The sequence below is a fragment of the Camelina sativa genome, chromosome 14 (genome assembly GCF_000633955.1).
Source record: "Camelina sativa cultivar DH55 chromosome 14, Cs, whole genome shotgun sequence".
Classification (NCBI taxonomy): domain Eukaryota; kingdom Viridiplantae; phylum Streptophyta; class Magnoliopsida; order Brassicales; family Brassicaceae; genus Camelina; species Camelina sativa.
The window spans coordinates 11,424,461-11,447,295 of record NC_025698.1 but is presented as its reverse complement, the minus strand read 5'-3'; the positions used below and the strand labels follow the sequence as shown (position 1 = coordinate 11,447,295).

General features: G+C 37.3%; 7 protein-coding genes and 1 long non-coding RNA gene across 11 annotated transcripts in view; 6 read left to right on the top strand and 2 right to left on the bottom strand.

The window, feature by feature from the left end:
• Positions 2,585-3,711, bottom strand: LOC104741013 (heavy metal-associated isoprenylated plant protein 22). The gene is made up of 3 exons (XM_010461773.2): positions 3,539-3,711; positions 3,360-3,435; positions 2,585-3,058 (listed from the first exon to the last, which is right to left on the bottom strand). Exons 1-3 carry the CDS (start codon positions 3,623-3,625, stop codon positions 2,763-2,765), a joined length of 459 nt encoding a protein of 152 aa, XP_010460075.1. The 5' UTR covers positions 3,626-3,711; the 3' UTR covers positions 2,585-2,762.
• Positions 6,145-7,850, top strand: LOC104741012. The gene is made up of 2 exons (XR_760259.2): positions 6,145-6,731; positions 7,435-7,850. It is a non-coding gene; the product is annotated as an uncharacterized LOC104741012 (long non-coding RNA).
• Positions 8,286-9,266, top strand: LOC104741011 (ethylene-responsive transcription factor ERF069-like). Its single transcript, XM_010461771.2, has one exon. The coding sequence runs from the start codon at positions 8,483-8,485 to the stop codon at positions 9,041-9,043; it is 561 nt and encodes a 186-aa protein (XP_010460073.1). The 5' UTR covers positions 8,286-8,482; the 3' UTR covers positions 9,044-9,266.
• LOC104741010 lies at positions 11,327-13,146 on the top strand. Of its 2 annotated transcripts, XM_010461770.2 has the most exons (6): positions 11,327-11,449; positions 11,544-11,637; positions 11,743-11,952; positions 12,067-12,719; positions 12,823-12,917; positions 13,012-13,146. In XM_010461770.2, exons 1-5 carry the CDS (start codon positions 11,336-11,338, stop codon positions 12,889-12,891), a joined length of 1,140 nt encoding a protein of 379 aa, XP_010460072.2. In that variant the 5' UTR covers positions 11,327-11,335; the 3' UTR covers positions 12,892-12,917; positions 13,012-13,146. The 2 variants fall into 2 exon arrangements, with proteins under 2 accessions (XP_010460072.2, XP_010460071.2); XM_010461769.2 differs by having other exon boundaries at positions 12,823-13,146.
• LOC104741008 lies at positions 13,361-15,038 on the top strand. Its single transcript, XM_010461768.2, has 4 exons — positions 13,361-13,547; positions 13,639-13,732; positions 13,836-14,045; positions 14,193-15,038. Exons 1-4 carry the CDS (start codon positions 13,473-13,475, stop codon positions 14,876-14,878), a joined length of 1,065 nt encoding a protein of 354 aa, XP_010460070.1. The 5' UTR covers positions 13,361-13,472; the 3' UTR covers positions 14,879-15,038.
• LOC104741007 (pentatricopeptide repeat-containing protein At1g22960, mitochondrial-like) lies at positions 15,287-18,178 on the top strand. The gene is made up of 2 exons (XM_010461767.2): positions 15,287-17,732; positions 17,819-18,178. The coding sequence occupies exon 1, from the start codon at positions 15,351-15,353 to the stop codon at positions 17,592-17,594; it is 2,244 nt and encodes a 747-aa protein (XP_010460069.1). The 5' UTR covers positions 15,287-15,350; the 3' UTR covers positions 17,595-17,732; positions 17,819-18,178.
• Positions 18,426-20,794, top strand: LOC104741006 (uncharacterized PKHD-type hydroxylase At1g22950). The gene is made up of 9 exons (XM_010461766.2): positions 18,426-18,872; positions 18,967-19,014; positions 19,107-19,283; positions 19,384-19,534; positions 19,640-19,726; positions 19,821-19,945; positions 20,124-20,242; positions 20,362-20,473; positions 20,560-20,794. The coding sequence occupies exons 1-9, from the start codon at positions 18,567-18,569 to the stop codon at positions 20,623-20,625; spliced, it is 1,191 nt and encodes a 396-aa protein (XP_010460068.1). The 5' UTR covers positions 18,426-18,566; the 3' UTR covers positions 20,626-20,794.
• LOC104741005 (thiamine biosynthetic bifunctional enzyme TH1, chloroplastic-like) overlaps positions 21,014-22,835 on the bottom strand; it is a 4,302-nt gene continuing 2,480 nt past the window's right edge. For all 3 annotated transcript variants that reach the window (XM_010461764.2, XM_010461765.2, XM_019235659.1), the window contains one exon: positions 21,014-21,437. In XM_010461764.2, the coding sequence (XP_010460066.1) occupies positions 21,252-21,437 (186 nt within the window). In that variant the 3' untranslated portion in view covers positions 21,014-21,251. The remainder of the gene's footprint in view (positions 21,438-22,835) is intronic.

Here is a 22,835-nt window from a genome sequence, read left to right as displayed (position 1 = left end):
AAAGTATAACAGTAATGAAATTGAAAATAGTAAAGAATTTGTATATTTAGAGAAATATTGTAAATGTCAGAAGAGTGCATGCATGAAGAGTCGGGCCCAACGGTCTGTGTCTAGTCAGTGTTTGGGGTTTGCCTTCTCCCACACTCTTCTCGAGCTTCTCCCTCTCTTTTCCCAACTTGTTCTTCCTTTTCTTTTCTTAGAATAATAGAGTAACATATGCTAATCTATATGCCAATGAAATGACATAAGTATATAGTAAATGTTATAAATAATATATATATATATAGATATATATAAATCTAAAATTTTATACAATATGATAACAATAAGTTGTAGCTTTGCAATTTAAATTTCAATAACCTAATCAACACTTGATTTTTTTTTATTTCCCGCGTGCAACTTTTTTTTTTGTTTTCTGTCTTTTCAGTCACTACACTTTAAAGGAAAAAAAAGATACACATGCAATGTTATTATGCTACGATTTGGCGAACGTATGTATACGGTCTGGCCTTTCAGATCAATCTAGTATGGGCCGAAAATAGAAAAACAAGGCCCATTCTACATCAAAATAGTAAGGTTGCATTATGTTCTGTTCTTTTGAATATGTTTATCTTTTCTGCAAGACTGTAACCGCCTAACCGGCGTAAATATTGAATCGAAACTCACACTAATCATGATATTATTATCATTACAGATGTCTACAGCAGATAAGAGAAAGTCACATAGTAATAACTATAGAAAATGAGAATTTTGATCCACATAATAATTTGTTTGTTCTTTGAATCATATACAATCTTGATTGATAATGTAATTTGGAGGAATGTAATTTTTTACAGCACAAAAAATTATCTCAACCGTCAATAACTGCAACAACAAAACAAATATACTATAAACAACTCAAATATCAAAACCGTAACATTGATACCAAAATCAGTAACTCATATATTAAAACTATATGTGATAGATGCACTTTTGATTTGGGAGTTGCCACAATCAATAGTCCAATATATGTTCCTTTGCACGATCAATCTAGTTACCAAAATTCGTAGTGATCACATGATCTGTTATATACATAGCCAACATTACATTGTGGTATTAACTCTTGATGTAAACTGCACATTTCAGTATTATCCTTATTTCCTTTCCGGCCGTGATTAGTGTTTTCAAGTCGAATGATTTAGCCGTACACGTGACAATAAAACATAAGCTCCATAACCCTGGGCCTCACAGCATCAACGAAACGTTGACTCCTAGTTTCAAAGTCTTCAAGTCTCGACGCCACGCGTTTGCTGTGTTATACTCCTCATCTGTCCATTAGTTTTGTGTCTTTTCAAAATTTCACAATTCACATGCCACTATAGACTTTCAGAATATGTCCAATTGATTGGGGTCGTAATTAATAATTAGTCATGTCATTACCCGACAATGTACTTACATGTCCTCGATCGTATTATCAAATTTCATATTTAGTTCCTTTTTTCCGTTAAGAGGGTCGTATATCATTTTCTTAAGGCTTCCCTTAACCAACCACGTTATATTATAAGGAACATACACAATTAATAAATTTTACTAACAAGAAAACTTGTCCCTTTGCTGGTGGTCGGCAAACTATGCTATGTTCCAAAATTTTAATAAGTTGTTTTGGAAAATTTTGAGCAATTGCATATTCAATAATTTACTTTCTATTATATATCTATTGACTAACAAATATCTTATCTTATCCAAAGACATCATCGTCGACATATCTACTTCCACCGAGGAACAATACCATAAATTACGTAGAGACTAGAAATACAATAAGGACCCATGCGAATAAAAATGTTTACCGTCGGATCTTACACTTGTCATAGGTGTACAACAAAAGGGCAGAGATGGCATATAATTGTTTGATGTTTGGCTTTTCACTTGCCAAGGATTTCTTCAGCGTCATAGAATCTTTCAACTTTTTATTAACCAACCACTGCCTCCACAAAACTCTTTTACTAGTATCAAGTGAATACAAACAAAATTATTGGCCTAAGATAGTTATTTGAATACTTTTAGTTTATCAGATATAGGATATGGATACAATTATATATTCGATGGATGATATTTTAGGGACAAAAACTAAAATTTATAATTTAACACTTCACCCGTTCACCGCCATGCTAATCCTTTAATCACGGAATGTTTAAAAGAATGTCACCGTTGACGACATCTCAACCGAAGGAATTAAAAACATTCACAGTTTATGTCTATAATAATGGTGGTCTTTTTTGCTTAATAAAACCAAATAGAATGTAGCTTTCAGTTTAAATTTTGGAGCCGGTTTTTGATCGAATTTATCTTTGATTGTTAAATAAATGCAAAATCCATCTATATTGTCTTTCATTTTTCGATTTAATTTTTGATTGATCAGATTGGAAAAACAAAACCTTTTTATTATTCTAACTAATTTTAGACTTGATTTTGTGTTATTAAGTTATTAACCACCCAAAATTATATATACATTTTAAGGCGTTAAATCTCATTAAAATGCTTCCGGCAAAAACTATGACAAAGCCTTAAGTTTTTGCATGAAACACAATTTAAACAACTTAAATCATTCATACAGAAATCAAGTAAAACTATATTATTAGGAGATAAAAAGCCACTACTAGCTAGTTAAACGCAGAGTAATTACTGTATTTGTTTTGCTTCTGACTTAATACAGTAACAAAAACAAGTTCCACTATAAACTTTATAAAGCGTGATACATTATTAATTGTATAACACCGGCTTATTCACATAACGGTGCAGGCGTTAGGGTTCTCGTCGCTGAAAAGGGACATGAGCTTATCGTCTGTACCTCCCGGCTGCGCCTGAGCTTGCTCTGACTTCCTCACGAAACCCGGTGGGGCTCTCTTGTCGTAAGCTCCGGCGGCGTACGGATAAGCAACCATTGTGTACGGAACATACGGCCACAACTCAGCTTTCTTCTTCCCGGTGCTCTGCACTGTCTTCAGCACTTTCTTGGGATCCACGTAGCCACTCACCGTCACTTTGTGCATTTTTCTGTTCACTTCTACTGATTTTGCTCCTAAGAAAAAGAAAAAAAAAACGAGTGGTGTGTATATTAGTATGGCCGTGTTTGGCTGATTTGGAAGGGAATTGTGTTTTTTGATATATGACGTGTTAGATTACATAATCATGGTTGTTATTAATAAGGTAAAGAGTCAAAGTTTAGAGTTTTCATATATTTGGTATGCAACTATGCATAGTTTCGTGTGGGTGATAGATTACTTGTAGAACAATTATATATTTGCACCAATTGATTGCTACGAGAAGATAGTCGTGTTTGAGTGAAGGGAACTACTTGAGAGTTGAGGTGAGAATCGAATCTTTCATGGAGGAAACAGCGTTCTTGATTTTGCGTTCGCATCCGTCACAGTCTATCTTTACTTTTATATTCACCGTCTGCTCAATATCAAAAAAAAAAAAATTAAAGGGTAAGCAAAGATCTAAGTACATAAACGAAACAAGAGCTAAACCGCGTACCGTATAGGGATTTTTTTGTTACCTGCATGACTTTACGCTTCTTCCGTTTTCTAATTGAGACGTCGAAATGGTTAGAGAAATACTCAGAGAGAGAATCAAGAGCTCCCATGTTTTACTATCACAAACTAGGCGAGAGAGAAAGAGATATGGAGCTAGTGATGAATAGAATGGGTGTCGTTTCTTATATAGGAAAGTTTGGTGTGGACCGTGTGGTGGTGAATATAATGTTCCGAGTATTAGGAAACACACAATGACTTATTTATTGATGATTTGGGCGTTTATTTAATTAATATTATTAGGTGTGTACATACTTAACCTAGAGGTGCCCCTCGATCTAATCTATTGGTAAACTGATGTGCTACTCCAAAATATTTCCCGTCGGACAACGAGGACGTACGTTTCTGATGTTCCTTTCCCTCATCATGAGGTCACTTTCTTCTTTTCTTAATGGGTTAGTTATTCGTCTTTATATATATATAAATTGACTATAGAAAAACTTGATTATAACTTAATTGTAGTGTTAGCATTTGGTTTTGAACATTTAAATGATAAAATGTTAATTAGTATGCATATTGGGTATCTGCAAATTAAGGGGATTACTGCACTTTGATTTTATTTACGTACTTTTCTCTAATTAGGATCGATAGTATAACTTTGTGTACCACGCAAGCAGCATTTGCGACCCACACAAACACGTATATACAAATAATTGAAACACAACATATACAGTAAACAAAATGGAGCCCACCTACACAAAATTGAAAATTGAATCACATATCTAGAAATTTAGCAACCGATGCATGCATTTTACATTCTTTTCCTATTCTATAGCGATTGCTCTTGTCATAGTAATTCATCCAAAGATCTTATTGCATTTTAATATGGATAGTTTTTTTTCCAACTGTAACAAAGAAGTACTATTTTTAGTTTTTAACTCTGGACCATCCGACCATGCTACCATGGTCAATCCGTAATTTTTCTTCTTAATTAGGTTTAACAAGAGCAGTGACGTTAATGTATAACACACACGTACATGTAGTAAACATGCAAGTACAAAAAGGTAATACTTTCTAATTTTCGTCGGCTAATAAAAGACCAAAAAAAAGAAGTGAAAAACCTAAAATAAGAAGAAAATTAAACAAAGCGAAATGAAAAAAGAACAAGAACGAGAAAGTACGTTGGGTGATTGTTCCGCTTAGGATTAGCTAGTGTGGTTTTATGGAAATTCTGATACCAATTGAGTTAACATTTCTAAGTTTGAAATGGACGTTATATGATATGGTAGCCCGTAGCCACCTAAACTTTTAAATATTGAAAAGTTTTATCTAAAGAAATGTATATATGGATGGTGATGGTGGCTTTAATCTCTTTATCCAATCTAAGCGTGATATTTGATCAGAGAACTTTTATATCGTAATCTTTAATTAATCTTTATATGGTAATCATGGTCGTAGAATATTCATTCATACATGTCCACATCAATTACATATTTTTATAAAAAAGAGTTCATCGAGGTTTATTCTTTCGCCGCTGTGACCTGGAACTCAGGATATTTTTCTAAATGTCAAAAAATAATTGTTTTATAAACATCTTTGATAAATTTATCAAAATTAATTAATAACCCCGTTTACCAAAAGTGCCGTGTCAAATAATACGACTCTCGTAGATTTCTATCTAGCTACGAATAATTTTTTTTGGGTTATATTCTATAGAATCTTATGTCATGTTCTTATATTTTGTGGTATATATTAAATTATATACCAACGAAAACAATCAGTGGTCACGAGTATAATTTAATAAACAGAATTGATTGTGCTTGATAATAAACTTAAGTGGAAGAAAAATGGGGGTTTGGGGCAGATTAGGTTGATATATTGGTAAACGTCCCTTTTACCCGTTGGGTTTTATCTTCTCTTCATATTTCGTGGCGCAACGCAACTGGTGGATACGAATTGTTTGATAACAATATATAGTCTCAGTAACTTGTGGTGACGAATAATAATAAATCAGTCATATCATATGCATATATAAATATATATGAGAAAACGATATAATACTGAAGATATAGTTGAAATCATACGAAAGATATCGCAACGAAACATCGCTCGAAGAGAAAACATCGTATATGAATTTTTTTTTTTCAATCTTGGTCATACACATCTTATAAAAAAATGATCTCATGTGTTTTACGTTAATTGGTTGATAGAGTTTTCAGTGTGGGTATTACACGTATTCTTGTTGATTAAGATCATTTAACCTTAAGGGGTTGATTATGAAACTATGATTAAAAAGTAACTATGACTATCCCTTTGGAAAGCAGGGTCATATCCACTCTTTCATCAAAATAGTGTTCAATTTCCTATATTTGCAATAATAGTTGTATTTGATTTGTTTTTGTATTGTACAAACTCGTTATGATAATCATATATATTGATTTGTCGTAAAAAAAAAAAAAACTATTGTGGCACTATAGTATCATGCATCTTTTAGAATAAGCATATACAGGTTTTGATATCGTTCATGAAAATGTCCATACCATATTCAAATTTTGAGTATTGGTAAAGATATTATAGCTTGTAGACAAAGTTCAACACCAAGTGTTATATCAAAATCATAAACGCTCTAATCATGCAATGTGGATTTAACTTGTCATTGATGAATGGTCAAATAGTTATTAACTTATTTTATCCATAACCAAACAATAACAGCGCGTGACCCCCACACGCACTCAAATTTTCTCTCTCGAAGCAATTTTCTGCGACAACCCTAATCCGCCGCATCTTGGCTCTCCGGTGTCCGGTTACGACCGGCACCGTGAGAGGGTTCAAGGATACTTGGTCCGAATCCACCTCTGCACTTGAAGACGTCGGTAAATTGATTCGGCTCTGTTTCTCGTGGCGAGTGTCGAAGGTCCGCTGTGCGCGATGGCCGTTCTCGGTGGCTAAAATATCATGTCTTTGCCTCCACTGCTTGTAGACGGTGGTGGATCAAGGTAGAGGCTTCGATTTCTGGTCCTTGCGTCTCGCATCTCAATCGGCAGAGCAAATTGTGTTTGTAGATTTGTTTTCAGGTCGCCTTCTTCCTGGTGTTTCCGGCGGTCGAGTGTGCTACCCTTGGCTATGTCGTGGTGTAGCGTGTACTCTTTGCTCGGAATCATTTTTTTTCCAAGATCTGTCTTGGTCTAACCGCCGTGTTTCGGCTCGTGTCTGCCGGAGGTAAGGGTTTCTATGTGTCGGTTTGTTTGCTTTGAGGGTAGCTTACTGCCACACGCTTGAAGCTTCTGTCCACTCCGTTCGTGTCGATTTCGTGTGTTGGAGTTTGATTCGGGAGGCTTTCTTTGGCTCTGTGGATGATTTGATGCCTTGGTTGGTGTTGTTCATCGTGTCTTTTGAGCCTCTGATGCCTCAGCCTCTCATTTCTGGTCCTCCTTCACATAGGTTTTCAGAGCATGGCTACTATTTGGTTGCGTTTTACCTCATTTTTTTCGTGAGTCTTGACTTAGGAGAATGATGTCTCTGTTGGCATCTTCTGCTTGAGGACAGTAGCAGGATTATTAGGAGCTTGCTTTCTCCTTGCTGGTTAAGCTTCCTCATCAATTTAGTTGGTCTTTTGCTCCTTTGTGTAGCTGCCGTGGTGTTTGATAAGTAGAGGAATTAGTTATCCGTGATAGCTTGCTTTTCTCTCCTTTTGAGAACTCCGTAGGTATACCAATTTATTTGGTTTGGTTCAAGGCATGTTTATGCTGTGGCTTCCTATTGTTATTGCCAATATTTGAAGATTGCTTTACTTTGCGTTCTCGCCTCTTCTTTGTGTCTTGTTTGTGCTATAGAGAAGCTAGTAGGGCTATTGGCTTCTGGTGTAGTATTTAATGGTTTTATTTTGCTCTGAGCAACTGACTTCGAGGATGAACTTGGTTAGAGGGAGCTTGCACCTTTTGCATTATGGCGTGTGAGGTTCCGTTCTGAGAAAGCTCATGGATTGAAACGAAGAAACAATCTCACATAACGCAGGAAGAGTTTGTGATCGATGTTTTGGAGTCTTACCGTTGACGGCTTGGTCTCGGGCCTCCTGCGAAAGGTTTCTATAGCTAATTATTAGTCGTAACAAGGTGTCTTACAATCTGCATCAGCCCTTCTCCTTTTGCAACTCATTCGGGAAGGACATCATAAACGTCATCGCTTCATCTTGTTCCCAAAGCTTCTTGGCTTGGTTGAGCAGATGGACCGAAAACTTGGTTTAATTACCGTAATATGCTTTCATGTTTTTTAACCTTTTTGCCATGAAACCATATGTATAGGTTTCAATTCTTTGAATTGTAACCTAAATTTTTTTCATTTTTAATGAAATATTTACAATTTAGCAAAAAAAAAACTTATTTTATCCAAATGTCAATCATACATGCTAGTTTTGATGAATGAATGAAACTTTACAATGTCAATCAAAATCCAAACCTTTCATCTTCTTTTCAAGGCCCAAAAGAAGCAGGTTTTGCCAAACCTCGAAGTCCAAGACTAGTGCAGCAGCTTAATTTGGGCCTTTCGTGTAATTGGGCACTGAAAACCAAATAAACTGAATTTTTGATTTTCAAATTTCAAAACCGACTCGAACATTGATTTTACTTTTTTTCACCCATGACTTGACATTATTTTATTATTCCCAAAAACAGATTCGTTTTTCCATATATATATATATATATATTTTTTTGGTGGATGAATTTGAAAATTTCAAAACCGACTCAAATTGGGATTTTTGATCAATACTNGATACTCATCGCTCATCGGATTATAAAAAGATAAGAGATACACACATACAGTAAGGTCGGTTAAAAACTTGTGATTAAGTAACGAACAAGCCAAATCCTTCTATTTTTTTTTTCCTTCTTCTATTAAGAGTCGAACAAAACAAACCCTAAACAACCAAAACCAACCAACCTTAGGCTCCGTCGTCAAAAATTCTCCAGGCGAAGATGAAAAGAATTGTTCGAATTTCATTCACAGACATGGAAGCAACCGATTCTTCAAGCAGCGAAGACGAATCATCATCATCGTCTCCTCCTTCGTCCCGTCGTCGAGGCAAGAAGCTAGTCAAGGAGATCGTCCTCGATTCTTCCGATCCCCAGGCCGAGGTCAGGAAGACTCGGTTCAAAATCAGGATTCCGGCAAAGTTTCTTGCCGCGACTAAGACGACGGAGACTAAGAAGAAGTACCGCGGCGTGAGGCAGAGACCTTGGGGGAAGTGGGCGGCTGAGATTAGATGTGCTAGTAGAAGAGCTAACGGCGGCGGTGGTGGTGGTTGTAAAGGAGGAGGAGGAGGAGGAGGAGGAGGAGGAGGAAGACCTCAACGTATATGGCTAGGGACTTTTGAAACAGCAGAGGAAGCTGCTCTTGCTTATGATAACGCTGCGATTCAGCTTCTTGGACCTGATGCGCCTACTAATTTTGGCCGTCCTGATGCTGCTCCTGCTGCCGTCATGAAGCTTCAAGATTCCGATGCTCCCTCCTCCGCTAATACGCCTCCGGTGGTTTAACTTTGTAAATTTGATCAATCTTTTTCTTTTTTTTTTTTTTTTTTTAACTTTGCAACTTCGCTTTGTACATGCTTTTAATTTCTGAAGTTCTAATTCCTCATTCCCAGATTCTTGGTTCTGTTTTTTCGAAATTGTATATTGTGATCTGTGGTGATGGTGGTTGGTCTCTTTATTGGCCTGAATTAGGAACTATTGCTTCAATTTGAGACTATTGTTCTATGAATTTGGCTTAGTTTATACTTAACAAAACTGCTATTTTTTTTGCTCTTGGTTCATCTCCTGAGTTCTTTTGCTTATGCTGGCTAAGTGGCTCTGTTGTAGCTGCTTCTTCCAATCTGATTCTGTGATAGTGGATCCATGTGTTGTTGAACGAACCTGACTTTGATCGGTCTTTGTTGTTGTCACTTTCACCAACTGAAAAAAGGATTCATGTGTGTTTTAAAGGCATATGGTAATATGGCTGTTCCTCCAACCAACCGACCGACTCCTCCTATCTCAGGGTGGGGGCATGAACTTATTTCTTTAAAAGGTTCTGAGGGAAATCTGGTTTTGCTTTTGAGACGGAACTCAGTAGTAGGACCAGTTTTGCCTTAAACCCACATCATTAACAATAAACACAAAACTGCTGGTTCACAAACTCACAACAAGACCATCAAAACATAAATAATTTTTTCCTTTCAGTTCATGTAGAAAAACACAACAGTCACATATTCCACCTAAAACTGAATTCTCATAACACTATATAACTAAATAAATAAAAAAGACCCTCCTTTTTTACAACCTGGTTAGTTTTTTTTTATATGCTCAAATTTACCCTAGAGCTACTCTCTCAAATTAAGAGATCAATTGTACTACTTAGAGATCATATCCACAAGGACACTAGATCACACAATAGATTTAATAATTTTTTAATTCTGCTAAACAGAAATATTAATTTAAAAGCAATGAAAAAATAGAAAATAAAAGAGTTGTAAATTCAGATGAATTAAACGCTAGGCCTAAGGAAATTCTCAGGAAATCATAGAAAATCAGATCAATTAATTAATTAAGCAAGATTCAATAATTAAACACCGTTCTTGAACTCTAAACACAATTATAAAATAAATCAGTTCTCACTGCAAATATTATCTAAGTTTTAAAACCCGAAAATCCAAATCTCTTTGCAAAATTCAAGTTAAAAACCAGAAATAAAATCAAGTTTAGATAAGTTCACAAAATCACTAATTCAAATCTTTTTGCAAAAAGTAATTTTGCTCACCAAAGGTTTTTGTCAGGAAAATCAATTATATTCTCATATCAATTTATTTTCTTAAGTTATTAATTCTAGATGGCCAATCAAGAATTAATACGAAGAACAACCTATGGTGAAGAACAAGAAAGATAATGAATCCAAACAATTAATCAATCTAACAATCCATGAAATCCCTAATGAGAAACCCTAAACCTAACAAGTAGATCTACTCAGACATAATTGTAAAAACACAAATCATGAATAAAATAGATAGCATTAAGAGATTAAAAGAAGTAGAAAAAGGAGTTATGAATCTTCTCTGGAAGGAGTCTTGATTCTTCTCTCCAAAAGCTCTCTAAAAATCTCTCAAGGATTTCTCTCAAAAGTTGCAGGGAAAAAAATAAAGCTTAGGTCTAAACAATGACCCAAAAATCCTATTTATATTCTTAAAAACATCCAAGGACTAATGATGCAAATATAGAAAACTTTGGGGCAACTTTGTAAATCTTCAAAACTTGTAGGAAAACTTCCAATTCTTCTGCTGGATGATGCATCGATCGACACCATCACTTGCATCGACTGATGCAAGTCTCTGAACTTGTCTCCCAACTTTACAGCTTAGCCTCAATGCTTGAATGTGCTCCAAATCCTCCTATTTAGCTCCATTATGCTCTCATCCATGCTAAATCCTATAAAGACTGAAAAGACTAAAAAATACCAAAAAGACTCTATAAATAAGACTCATGTCATGACTAAAAACACTTAAAAAACATGATATATCACTTTTTCTCAGAAGGACCCTCAGATGAGCTGGACAGAGTTGATGCCAAAGCCTAGGCATGAAGATTTGCAATAATATTGTAATATTGTTAACCTTTTTTCTGTTTTGTGTTTAAACTTCTTTGCTGTAATAATTCAAAACAAGCAATCTTTGGATCGGTTACTTTACTTGCTTGTGTTTTTTAACTTTGGAAAATCCAAAATTCTCAAAGGGCTTTTCCGTAAATAACACTAGTCAGTGTCAGTCTCCTAGGTGTTAAAACGACAGTACTAAAGCATTCATGCAAAACCCTCAAAAGAGTTTGGGAATGGGGAAATCAAAGAGGACGAAAATGGGGAAATCAAACAAAGAGGATCTAAGTCAATCTCTGATCCTGCATCCTAACGCCATCCAGGTATTATTCTTCATAATCATACATTTTTTTTTTTTTTTTGTATGTTGAATTAGAATCGTAATCGGACATGGATTTCATGCCCAAATTTTTACAGTTTTTGGATCAGACAGCCTCTCTTACAGTGGAACAACTTAAATGGCAACAAGTTATTCAGATGTCTGATCACCTCTCTAAACAAGCCACCATAGGTTTCTTTGTTAATTTTTCTCAGATTCCTTTTAATTTTGTGATTTCTTTTTCTTCTCAATTTGTGCTTTGCTTAATTGGTTGTGGTGTTAATAATAATGCTATAGTGGGAATGCTGTGGAATGAAGAATCTCCAAAAGCTGAATCACTTAAGGAGACAATTGAGTCTTACTTCATTTCTCTTCAAGGCTTTTTGCTCTGTTGCCATAAAATCGCAGTTGCTGCTGGTCCTACTCTGTCTTCACTCATACACGTCTCTGTTAAACAAATCGTCGATTCTAGTTTCGAATTGTCAAAGGGTTCTGTCTCCCTTTACGGTAATAATTGAAAAGTTCAATACTTTTGCTCCCATTATTCAACAATACCTCTACTGAAACTCGTCTTGTCATAAGGGTAGTGTAGCAATTGGTTAACTGTGGATGATTTTGTAGAGGGAACATATGAAAAAGACAAGAAACCGTATATTCCGAAGCTTACAGCAGTAGTTTTGGAGGCATGGTTTAATTTCAAGAAGGTTCCTTCAACAAACCTCATCGCTATAGGCAATGCTATCTCTCAGGTTGCTGTTATCATGAAGGATGTTCTTAATAAGATGAAAGATGTGAAGCGGCCAGCTTGTCCTTCACGTGAGTGTGATGATTTTTCTCCTGAACAGATAGAGTTTGCTAAACTGGTTGCTGACATTGTGTCTGAGGCGATCATGGTGGTAATAGTCATTCGAGTAATGACTAAGAAGATTGGGATGGAGAATCCAAAGGAGGATAGCGAATTTGTGGACTCTCTAGAGAAGGTACTAAAGCTGTGTCAAAGAAGTGGAGTAGAGATTGAAAAGCTTGGAACTTGCGTTTATCATCAACCACCTCTGGAGATTGACAAAATGGTTCAAACGGTGAAGATACTAGGGGAAAATCTTGATGAAGTTGAGGCTGAAGTTGAGCATAAGAAGTGGTCTTCCAACGCCTTTCCGGGAGTTTGCAGAAAGCTGCGAGATGCGATCAAACTCATGGAAGTTGGAATGGAGAAAAGAAAGGATCTGAATCATATTATGATTGCTCATCAGAACACCATCTACAATACCCTCCAGGCATGTTTTCTTAACCATTTTTGGTTTGTTTCATGTCATGTTTTCTCGCAATGAATCAGAATTGTTTGTAACTAGACAAAGATTGTGCCAAACTTTTTTGTAGTTGTTCAATCCAACAGCGTCTCCTCCTACTCAAGAAAAAGTTGTCCGGTTCACTGTTATAGATGTCTGATCACCTCTCTAAACAAGCAACCATAGGTGGATCTCTTCTCTGCATTGCACTGCTATTTCTTTCTTTGTTCAGTGTTCTGTTTCCTCTGCATTTACAAGAGAAACATGTTGTCCCTTGTAGGTTAAAGACTGCTTCACCTTTTCCCAAGTTCATAGTCTCTTATCTTTTTCTTTGAGACTTTATGTTCATGACCGTTGCTTGTTAAACCTGACTCTGCTTCTTTAAAGGTTCTGAAAAGATCTGGTTCACTTTGTAGTTGGACTTCACTAGACTAGCTTCGTCTAGTTCACAAAACCATTAGTAACAAACTAAAAAAAATCATCATCACTTCCTTTGAACCAAACCATATAAAAACAACTTTGCTAGAGAACTGGATCTTTCATAACTTGACAGTCAATAAAACAAGCCAAAGCATTCAAAGCCTCCTGTGGTTTTTCTCTGGGAGGGCGGTTCTGTAAATAATAACACTAGTTTCATAAGTCCTAAAACGACATCGTTACGAACCGTAGTCAAAAACCCTTTAGGCTTTTAGCTTAGCAGCCCTTGAGAGACGTCAAGAGTTTGAGAAGGAATACAAAAAAATGGTGAAATCGAAGAAAGAAGATCTAAATCAGTTTCTGATTTCTCATCTCAACACCATCTACGATACTCTCCAGGTAAATTCTCTTCTTACTGATTCACATAAGTTCACACCACAGTTAAGATTCGTAATCAGACAAAGATTGATTATGCTACAAATTTTTGCAGTTGTTCGATCGAACAGCGTCTTCGACAGTGGAGAAAGTTAACTGGAACGATGTTCTTCAGATGTCTGATCACCTCTCTAAACAAGCCACCATAGGTTTATTTTAAAAAAACTTGAATTTCACTGTTATAATTTTCTTGATTCCTTTTTGTGATTTCTTCTTCTCAATTTGTGGTTGGGGTTAATAATAATGCTATAGTGGGAATGCTATGGACTGGAGAATCTCCAAAAGCTGAATCACTTAAGGAGACAATGGAGTCTTACTTCAATGCTCTTCAAGGTTTTTTGCTTTGTTGCCATGGAAGCACAGTTGGTGCTGGTCCTACTTTGTCTTCAATCATACATGTTTCTGTTAAGCAAATCGTTGATTCCAGCTTCAGATTGTTGCAGGGTTCTGTCTCCTTATACGGTAATAATGAGAAAGTTTTATACTTTTCTCTCATTATGTATCATCTATTGAACTCGTTATGTCATACTGTAGTGTGTGTAGTCCTGAACATGGTTCTAGTGAGTTTTTTTAATTGTGGATGATTCTGTTTTTGTATATGTAAACTAGAGGGATCATATGAAAAGGATAAGAAGCCTTCTATTCCTCAGCTTTCGGGAGTGGTTTGGGAGGCATGCTCCAGTTTCAAGAAGGTTCCTGCAACAAACATTACTGCAATTGGTAGGGCTATCACACAAGTTGCAGTCTCCATGAAGGATGTTCTTAGGGAGATGAAAGAAGTGAAGCCAGCTGAATGTGAGGCATCTGGTGCTAGTATGTCAGGTGATGATGATGATGATGATGACGATTTAGGCGATGATTTGTCTCCTGAAGAAATGGAAGTTGCTACAATGGTTGGTGAGATTGTGTCTGAGACGATCACGGTGATAAAAGAACTCATTCGAGTTATCACTAGCATGATTAAGCTAGAGAATCCAAAGGATAATAGCGGGTTTGTGGAGTCGCTTGAGAAGCTACTGAAGCTGTGTAAAGGAACCGGAGTACAAATCGATGAGCTTGGAGCTTGCGTTTATCCACCGCAGGAGATAGACAAAATGAAGCAAACGGTGAAGATAATACAAGGAAATCTCAACGAAGTTGAGGCTGAAGTTAAGTGTTTGAAGAGTTCCTCAGATGGGTTTACGGGAGCCTGCGGTAAGCTGCGAAACTCGTTGAAACACATGGAAACTGAATTGGACAAAAGGTCCAAAGCTGAGCTAGTTGTTGAAATGCAGAATGTGACTCTTGGCAATTAGAAAGTTTGGATTTTTTGTTTTGCTTTGTTTCAGTAGCTAGCTTCTGTTGGGAAGTGTTGCTTGTGTTGTTATTAACATTCATGTAATTTGTATTGTTCAATGTGTTTGGATACGTGATACGTTACCTAAATTTATAGATTTTGAGAATAGATTTCGAACATGCTTTAGAACATGTTCATGTGACTAAATCCAAAAGGCAAACCGGTTACATTTCTAGATCGTGGTTAAACCGGTCGGAACCTTTGACTTCAGAAAGGAAATTTGAGCACAGAACCGAAATTAACGGTATTAACCGTGGATTTTATACGGTTAAAGATACGATTTAAACAGGAAGGGAGATTGAATTACGGTTAAACCGGTACGGTTAAGAGGACATTGAGATAAACCCTTATTTTGAGAAGCTCCGGGAGAGTTTGGTTGATCGCCGACGCACGGGAGGAGAGATGGCACCACAAGGCTTCGTGGAGAGTTAATGGCCGCTCCTCCTACCTTGTCACGGATTTTTGAAATCATCGATTCTCTTGAGATCCATTTTGGTTCCTATGTGTTCCTCTCTGTTTCCTCAATGATCCTATGTCTCCGTTTCTGTCTCAGAGCTTCGAGATCTTTCTTCTCTATTTCCACTACCAACAATAACCGCTCACGCTTCCTCTTTCGATTCTCTACTCTTCCTCATTGCGCCGCTGCGTCTTCTTCCTCCTCCAATCTCGAGTCTTATTACGCTAATCTCATTTTGACCTCCCACGGAGGAAACAAACCTAATCAGAATCAGAAGTGGACCTCTCATCAGTTTCGTATCCTTCTCACTGATCCAGATTTGCTTGTTAGAGTACTCAATATGATTAGGGCAAAGCCCGAGATCGCGTTTCGTTTTTTCAATTGGATACAGAGGCAGAGCGATGTGAAGCAGTCACGTCAAGCTTTCGCAGCGATGCTTGAGATTTTAGCTGAGAATGATTGGATGAGTGAAGCCTACTTGGTCGCTGAGAGGAGTATCGATCTCGGTATGCACGAAATTGACGATCTTTTGATTGATGGCAACTTTGATAAGCTGGTTGCTATCAAGCTTTTGGATCTGTTGTTGTGGGTTTACACTAGGAAGTATATGGCGGACAAGTGTTTGATTAGTTTTGAGAAGATGATTAGGAAAGGGTTCTTACCTAGTGTTAGGAATTGTAACAGTGTTTTGAAAGTTCTTAGGGATTCGAGGTTGATGAGTAAGCCTCGAGAGGTTTACGGGATGATGGTTGAGAATGGTATTTTGCCAACGGTTATCACGTTCAACACTATGTTGGATTCTTGTTTCAAGGCTGGTCATTTGGAGCAAGTCGACAAGATTTGGTTAGAGATGAAGAGAAGGAATGTTGAGTTTAGTGAGGTGACTTACAATATACTGATCAATGGATTTTCCAAGAATGGTAAAATGGAGGAAGCTAGGCGGTTTCATGGAGATATGCAAAGATCTGGCTTCCCTGTTACGTCGTATTCTTTTAATCCGTTGATTGAAGGGTACTGCAAACAAGGCTTGTTAGATGAAGCTTGGGGAGTTACCGACGAAATGGTCAATGTTGGTCTTTATCCAACCACAGCCACATATAATATTTATATACGAGCTCTCTGCGAGTATGGAAAGATCGATGATGCCAGACAGGTGTTATCTAGTATGGCAGCTCCTGATGTTGTGTCTTATAACACTCTGATGCATGGGTACATCAAGATGGGGAAGATGGTAGAGGCATCTCTCTTGTTTGATGACTTGAGAGTTGGAGATATCAGTCCCAGTGTTGTCACCTACAATACTCTAATAGATGGTCTTTGTGAGTCAGGGAACTTGGAAGGTGCTCTCCGGTTAAAAGAAGAGATGACGAACCAACTGATATTTCCTGATGTGATTACGTACACGACTCTTGTAAAAGGATTTGTTAAGAATGGGAATCTTTCCATGGCAACCGAGATTTATGATGAGATGCTGAGGAAAGGAATTAAACCTGATAGATATGCATACACTACAAGGACTGTGGGTGAAATGCGGCTTGGAGATTCAGACAAAGCGTTTCGTCTGCACGAAGAGATGGTTGCAAAGGATCATCATGCTCCAGATCTGATCATCTATAACGTTCGTATAGACGGACTCTGCAAGGTTGGGAATCTGGAAAAAGCGATTGAGTTTCAGCGTAAGATTTTTAGAGTTGGTCTTGTCCCAGATCATGTTACTTACACCACGGTTATTCGCGCTTATTTGGAGAAGGGCCGGTTTAAGATGGCTAGTGATTTGTATGATGAAATGCTGAGTAAATGGTTATCTCCCAGTGTGATTACCTACTTTGTGTTGATTCATGGTCATGCGAAAGCAGGAAGTCTAGAACAAGCCTTACAGTATTCCACCAAGATGAAAAAGGGAGGTGTCCGTCCAAATGTCATGACATACAATGCTCTTATACATGGCTATTGCAGAGCTGGTGATATAGATGAAGCTTACAGACACTTGTGCAGGATGGAAGAAGAGGGGTTTTCACCGAACAAATATAGCTATACTATGCTTATAAGCAAAAACTGTGAGCTCGAGAAATGGGAAGAGGTTGTCAAATTGTATAAAGAGATGCTAGATAAAGAGATTGAGCCAGATACTTACACACATAATGCCTTGTTTAAGCATTTGGATAAAGACCACGCTTCACGAGAGGTCGAGTTCCTTGAAAAGTTATTACTCAGTTGACGAGGAAGCAAAGGTGGGGGTGTCTTCGAATTGATCATATTTTTTTTCTTGGAGCTGGCCGGTTTGTCCCTTGTGTGTGCATATTGATCAATATTTACAATTACTGTGCACAGCCTAGTTGATCGCTCAGCTTGATTGGTACGTTACAAACTCTTCTCTCTCAGCTCTCATCTAGGCTATCTGTGATTGATTGTAGATTGTAATGCGAAGCTATACTTCTGCAGGGGAACATACTCTGAGCTCTGGCCAGAATCATCGATCCAATGTTGTTGAAAGCTCATTGCTAAAAGCTTAACTTATTCTTTACACAGCAAAGGCAAAGAGAATAGGGAATAAAGAGTGTCACACATAAATGGTGTTTTGCAAAGGAAGTGAAGTTCACAGTCAGTGAAAGAAGATTTCCTGTGATGTATTGTTTAATTCTTTGGACCAATTTTTGGGAATAGAGAAAAGAAAATGTCTAAAAAAAAAACATAAAATTTCATTTTTGGGAAGAACAACCAAAAGTACAAAGCTCTGTTTCTCTAGAGACTCCAAGCATGTTTTAGGTAAAAAATAAAAACACTAGAATCACTTCTCTCTCTTTTGTAAGCATTGCACTGTGTGTGGCCTCTGTCACATTTATTTCCACTGAATCATTTTGTACAAAATCATGCGTCACTGTTTTTTACTTACATGATGAAGCATATAACCTAAAGTTTTCCACCAAAAACAACATTATACAGATTGATTAGTATTATTATCACAGATTAAATTTCGACCAACAACAAAAATAAAATCAACGTTTCTAAATTTGGTAGGAGCAAACAAAGAAACAAATATCAGAAAAGGTACCACGTTTTTTTTATTTTTACCTTTGAGGAGAGGTTCTATAAAAAATCCGAAACCCTAACCTCTCAAACAAACCATCTTCATCTTCTTTCCACTCATCCAAACCTAAACCCTAGAATGCGTATCGCTTTCTTGACCTGAATGTGCAATCAAACTCATCTTAGATCTATGGCTCTCGTTTCTTCCGGAAAACAATCTGAGCAGCAGCAAGAACCACCGCGACCCTCCTCTGGAAACGGCGAGGCAAGATTGAAACTTCGGAGAACCCCTAAAGAAGAACATGAGCCTGAGAACTATGAAGATCTACCTTTGGACTTTAGCCCGTCTCTGTTCAGCTCCCTTGAGCGTTACTTACCCGAGCAGATTCTCAATTCCACTCGAATCGATAAAGCTAGTTTCATGAGAGACCTTCTTCTCCGATACTCCCCTGACACTGAGCGAGTTCGGGTAAAAAAAAGCTTCTTCCTTTTTACCCATTTCTGATAGTTTTTGAGCTTCTATTACTGTGATTTGAGCTTTGAATTCGTATCTCATTTTCCAGATTATGAGGCATAACGAATACAGGAAAAAAATCTTGTCTTCTTACCAGGTAAGTTTCTTTTATCGAGTTTGGGTTGAAAAGTCTCAATCTTGAATTGGTTATTTCAATCGTTTTTGATTGTTGTTAATCTGGTTTTGCAGCGTCTGCATGGAGAGATCTATACTCTTGACCCTACAAGTTTCTTTGTGCCTTCGTTTATTAGAGCTTTTACTCAGAAGTCGGAGCAGAGTTTTAGAAACATGATGGTTGAGTCCGCTCCTGGGATTTTCACTTTTGAAATGTTTAAGCCACAGTTTTGTGAAATGTTACTAGCAGAGGTATGAATTGACTTTAAAGCTATCGTCTTTTTAGTGTTTGGCTATAGCTAAGTAAGTCGTTCTTTGTCTTCTTATCAGATTCTTGAATTGATTTTCTCAGGTTGAACATATGGAGAAATGGGTTTATGATTCAAGATCCACAATAATGAGACCTAATACGATGAACAATTTTGGTGTGGTTCTTGATGATTTTGGCTTTGATAGGATGCTTCAGCAGTTGGTTGAGGACTTTTTAAGTCCTATATCTCAAGGTTTAGATTCTAATTGTGATTTGCAGATTTTGTGTTCATCATTGCAAGTTTGTTTTTTGTTGTGATATATTTTGCTGATGGGCTTGGCTTTCAATCTTGTGTCAGCTCTGTTCCCAGAATTCTGTGGATCCGCTTTAGATTCTCACCATGGCTATGTTGTTGAATATGGAAAAGATAGGGATGTTGATCTTGGTAAGTACGGGGAAGCTTTACATAATGGGTGTCTTCCTTGTTTTTTTTTAGATTTGAATTGGTGGATTATCTAAAATTTGCTTCTTGATTGTAGCGTTCCATGTGGATGACTCAGAGCTTAGTTTAAATGTCTGCTTGGGTAAACAGTTTTCCGGTGGGGAGCTGTTCTTTCGAGGTGTGAGATGTGATAATCATGTGAATTCCGGTAGTAGTGAAAAGGTACTTGTGAAACCAACCATGAAGCAGTCAGTGCCATTTATGACTCTGCATATAATGATGTTGTCTCAACCACAACGATGTTTATATTGGGTTTAGAACTGATCAGCTTACTCTGTGCACATTCATAGTTTGTGTAGCCATCACTCACAAGATTCTTTCTTAACTTGTTCTTCTGTAGGAAGTTTATGATTACTCTCATGTACCTGGCCATGCCATTCTTCATCGTGGACGTCATCGCCATGGTGCTAGAGCTACGACTTCAGGACACCGAGCCAACTTGATTTTGTGGTGTAGAAGGTAAAGTTTTTCAAAACGTTAATTACTCCATTCTACATCATTGTAAGATATTTTCATCAGCCAATGTGTTTACTTCTGATTGATAACCATTTCATATTTCCCTCTCTTTCTCATTGTAGCTCAACTTTTCGGGAGATGAAGAATTATCAGAAAGATTTTTCAAATTGGTGCGGAGGATGCAAACTTGAGAAAGTGAGAAGACAACGTGAGTCGGTTATTGAAACTAAAGAGGTATGTATATCAATACGGCATCATAGATTATATGTTTTTACAAGCAATTGTTTTGCTTTCATCTCATGTGTTTTGGTAATTTGCAGATGCTGGCTAGGAGAGCTGCAGAGAAGACACTTGTTGAGCTGGCTTCAAAATCATGTGCCGACTAAACAAAACAAGGACATGTCAAAAACCTCTTCTTTGTATTAAATCATCTCAGTGGCTATGTGTATAGAGGCAAGTGAAACCGTTTGTTTGTAAGCAAGCATTAGATACCTTTGTCAAGGGTAAATTTTTGTTCCATTTTTCAGATTGCTGTAACAACAATAAATTTCTTTAGAGGAGTGAAGAAGCCTAATGAAAACACACATATCAAAATTTCCATAATATCAAAATTTCCTATTAAATTATGGCAACTCTTGGAGAAGTTAGAATTGGGGAAATTTTTGGAAGTAAAACATGTATGAAAACTGAAAAGGTTCATGAGCAGCTGAAATAGCTTTATTCATCAGCATCGACGACAAAGGATGAAAATACTTTATTTTAGTCACCAATGTAAGTATGTAACAGTTATTATTAACTTTTGGCCTTCTCAACACAAAATACATTGTACATGGTGAGAGTTGCTTGAAAAATCAATTTATGTGAGCACTTGGACAAATGCAAAAATCAATAATATAAGTACAAAGGTAGAAGAACTATAAAAGGTCCACAACATTTGGTAAATGTGAGAACTGAGAAGCAAGATCGGTTGAACGTAAAACTAAAACACCTTACTCAAATATTTTGGTCATCTTCAAACTTCCTTTTTGCTCTCTTCAAGCGTTTTATGCAACTTCTTAGTTTGAGTCAAAACACACTCTTGGTCAAACAAAGCTGACACAACCGCTACGCCTTTTAGATTTGGTGTATTGATCTGCATAACAGACACAGCATTTGAGATTCCAATGCCCCCTATGGCAACCACCGGTAATTGTGATGCCTCACAAACTGTTTTGAGTCCATCAAGCCCTATGGTACGATTATTAGCCTTAGTGTTGGTTGGGAAAACTCCTCCTGATCCAATGTAGTCAGCACCATCTTTCCATGCTTGATGGGCTTGTTCTGGTGTCTTACATGAGACTCCAATGATCTTGTCCGGGCCAAGAAGAGACCGAACTAGATCAACCGGCATGTCAGATTGACCAACATGGACTCCATCAGCATCACAAGCAAGGGCAATGTCTATCCTGTCGTTTATCAACAAAAAAACTCCATGGGACCGGCATATGCCAACACATGATTTTGCTTCTTCGAGAAACTCCCGTGTTTCGGCTTCTTTCTCCCTGCAAAAGCACTGAGATGTCATTTGGGCTTCCCTAAGAGAGAACAATACAAAGATTTGAAGCTCTAGTTATATAGCAAACATGATCACACCTCAGTTGTATGATTGTGGCCCCTCCCTCTATAGCCGCTTTCACAGCATCCACAATGGACCGGTTCCATTTTTTGTTCATTCTAGAATCTGTCACAGCGTATAGAAACAGGTCATCTGGATTGAATATGCTGCATCGAGAACTTTGGGGATCCTTTTTAAGACCGAAAAAGTGGTCAAAAGGTCCTTGCTTCCCAGTGCCAATGACGATATCTTTGCTGTAATCTAGAGCATTATCAACGAAACGTTTAGCCACCTGCCAACATCAGAAAGGTCCAGAACAAGTTTATTGGCCTTGTTAATACAAAAGCATGCATCTCAGCCACCATATGTACTTTTTCTAATCAATCTCCAAACATCTCTGTTGAAATTTGAACTAGTAGAATATAAAGTGTTTCCCTTACATGCAAAGAAATGTTTTGGAAAAAGAAGGATATATATATATATGTACCTTCACGGCCGAGAGCATGGAAGAGCCTTTTGCAAGCTCAGCTGCAATACATGAAGCCAAAGTGCAACCAGTCCCATGAGTGTTTCTTGTAGCTATGCGAGGAGAACGAAGTTCATGAAACTCCTTACCTAAAAAAAGGGTTCCACATTATCATAACCACAAAACTGTCTTAAAGTCTGCCAAGCTTTATCAAGAGAGACAATATAAGAATAACCATACCATCAAAGTAAACATCTACTGAATCTGATGAATCAGGAAGATCACCACCTTTGACAAGTACAAATCTGTTAAAGTAACGAAAAAGAACTGGATCAACACCACACAGTAATGCTAATGTAGTAAGCATAACCACATAACAACCAAGCCTAAAAGGATTAAACTTTGTGCCAGGGAATCAAAAGTAGAAGGATTCTTCTCAATTCGTCCACAGTAGGTTAACTTAGAGATGGCAAGAATAAGAACAGAGACTACAGAGAGGAATGAGAGTATGTGGAAACCTAGGACCCATTTCATGC

Coding starts and splice junctions, on each gene's coding strand:
- LOC104741013 (XM_010461773.2), bottom strand. CDS start 3,625: ATGGGAGCTCTTGATTCTCTCTCTGAGTATTTCTCTAACCATTTCGAC. Junction 3,436..3,538: donor AGAAGCGTAAAGTCATGCAG/GTAACAAAAAAA, acceptor GATATTGAGCAG/ACGGTGAATATAAAAGTAAA. Junction 3,059..3,359: donor CGCTGTTTCCTCCATGAAAG/ATTCGATTCTCA, acceptor TCTTTTTCTTAG/GAGCAAAATCAGTAGAAGTG.
- LOC104741006 (XM_010461766.2), top strand. CDS start 18,567: ATGTGCAATCAAACTCATCTTAGATCTATGGCTCTCGTTTCTTCCGGA. Junction 19,015..19,106: donor AAATCTTGTCTTCTTACCAG/GTAAGTTTCTTT, acceptor CTGGTTTTGCAG/CGTCTGCATGGAGAGATCTA. Junction 20,474..20,559: donor CGGTTATTGAAACTAAAGAG/GTATGTATATCA, acceptor GGTAATTTGCAG/ATGCTGGCTAGGAGAGCTGC.
- LOC104741008 (XM_010461768.2), top strand. CDS start 13,473: ATGGTGAAATCGAAGAAAGAAGATCTAAATCAGTTTCTGATTTCTCAT. Junction 13,548..13,638: donor CCATCTACGATACTCTCCAG/GTAAATTCTCTT, acceptor AAATTTTTGCAG/TTGTTCGATCGAACAGCGTC. Junction 14,046..14,192: donor GGGTTCTGTCTCCTTATACG/GTAATAATGAGA, acceptor TATGTAAACTAG/AGGGATCATATGAAAAGGAT.
- LOC104741007 (XM_010461767.2), top strand. CDS start 15,351: ATGGCCGCTCCTCCTACCTTGTCACGGATTTTTGAAATCATCGATTCT.
- LOC104741011 (XM_010461771.2), top strand. CDS start 8,483: ATGAAAAGAATTGTTCGAATTTCATTCACAGACATGGAAGCAACCGAT.
- LOC104741010 (XM_010461770.2), top strand. CDS start 11,336: ATGCAAAACCCTCAAAAGAGTTTGGGAATGGGGAAATCAAAGAGGACG. Junction 11,638..11,742: donor CTCTAAACAAGCCACCATAG/GTTTCTTTGTTA, acceptor ATAATGCTATAG/TGGGAATGCTGTGGAATGAA. Junction 12,720..12,822: donor CCATCTACAATACCCTCCAG/GCATGTTTTCTT, acceptor ACTTTTTTGTAG/TTGTTCAATCCAACAGCGTC.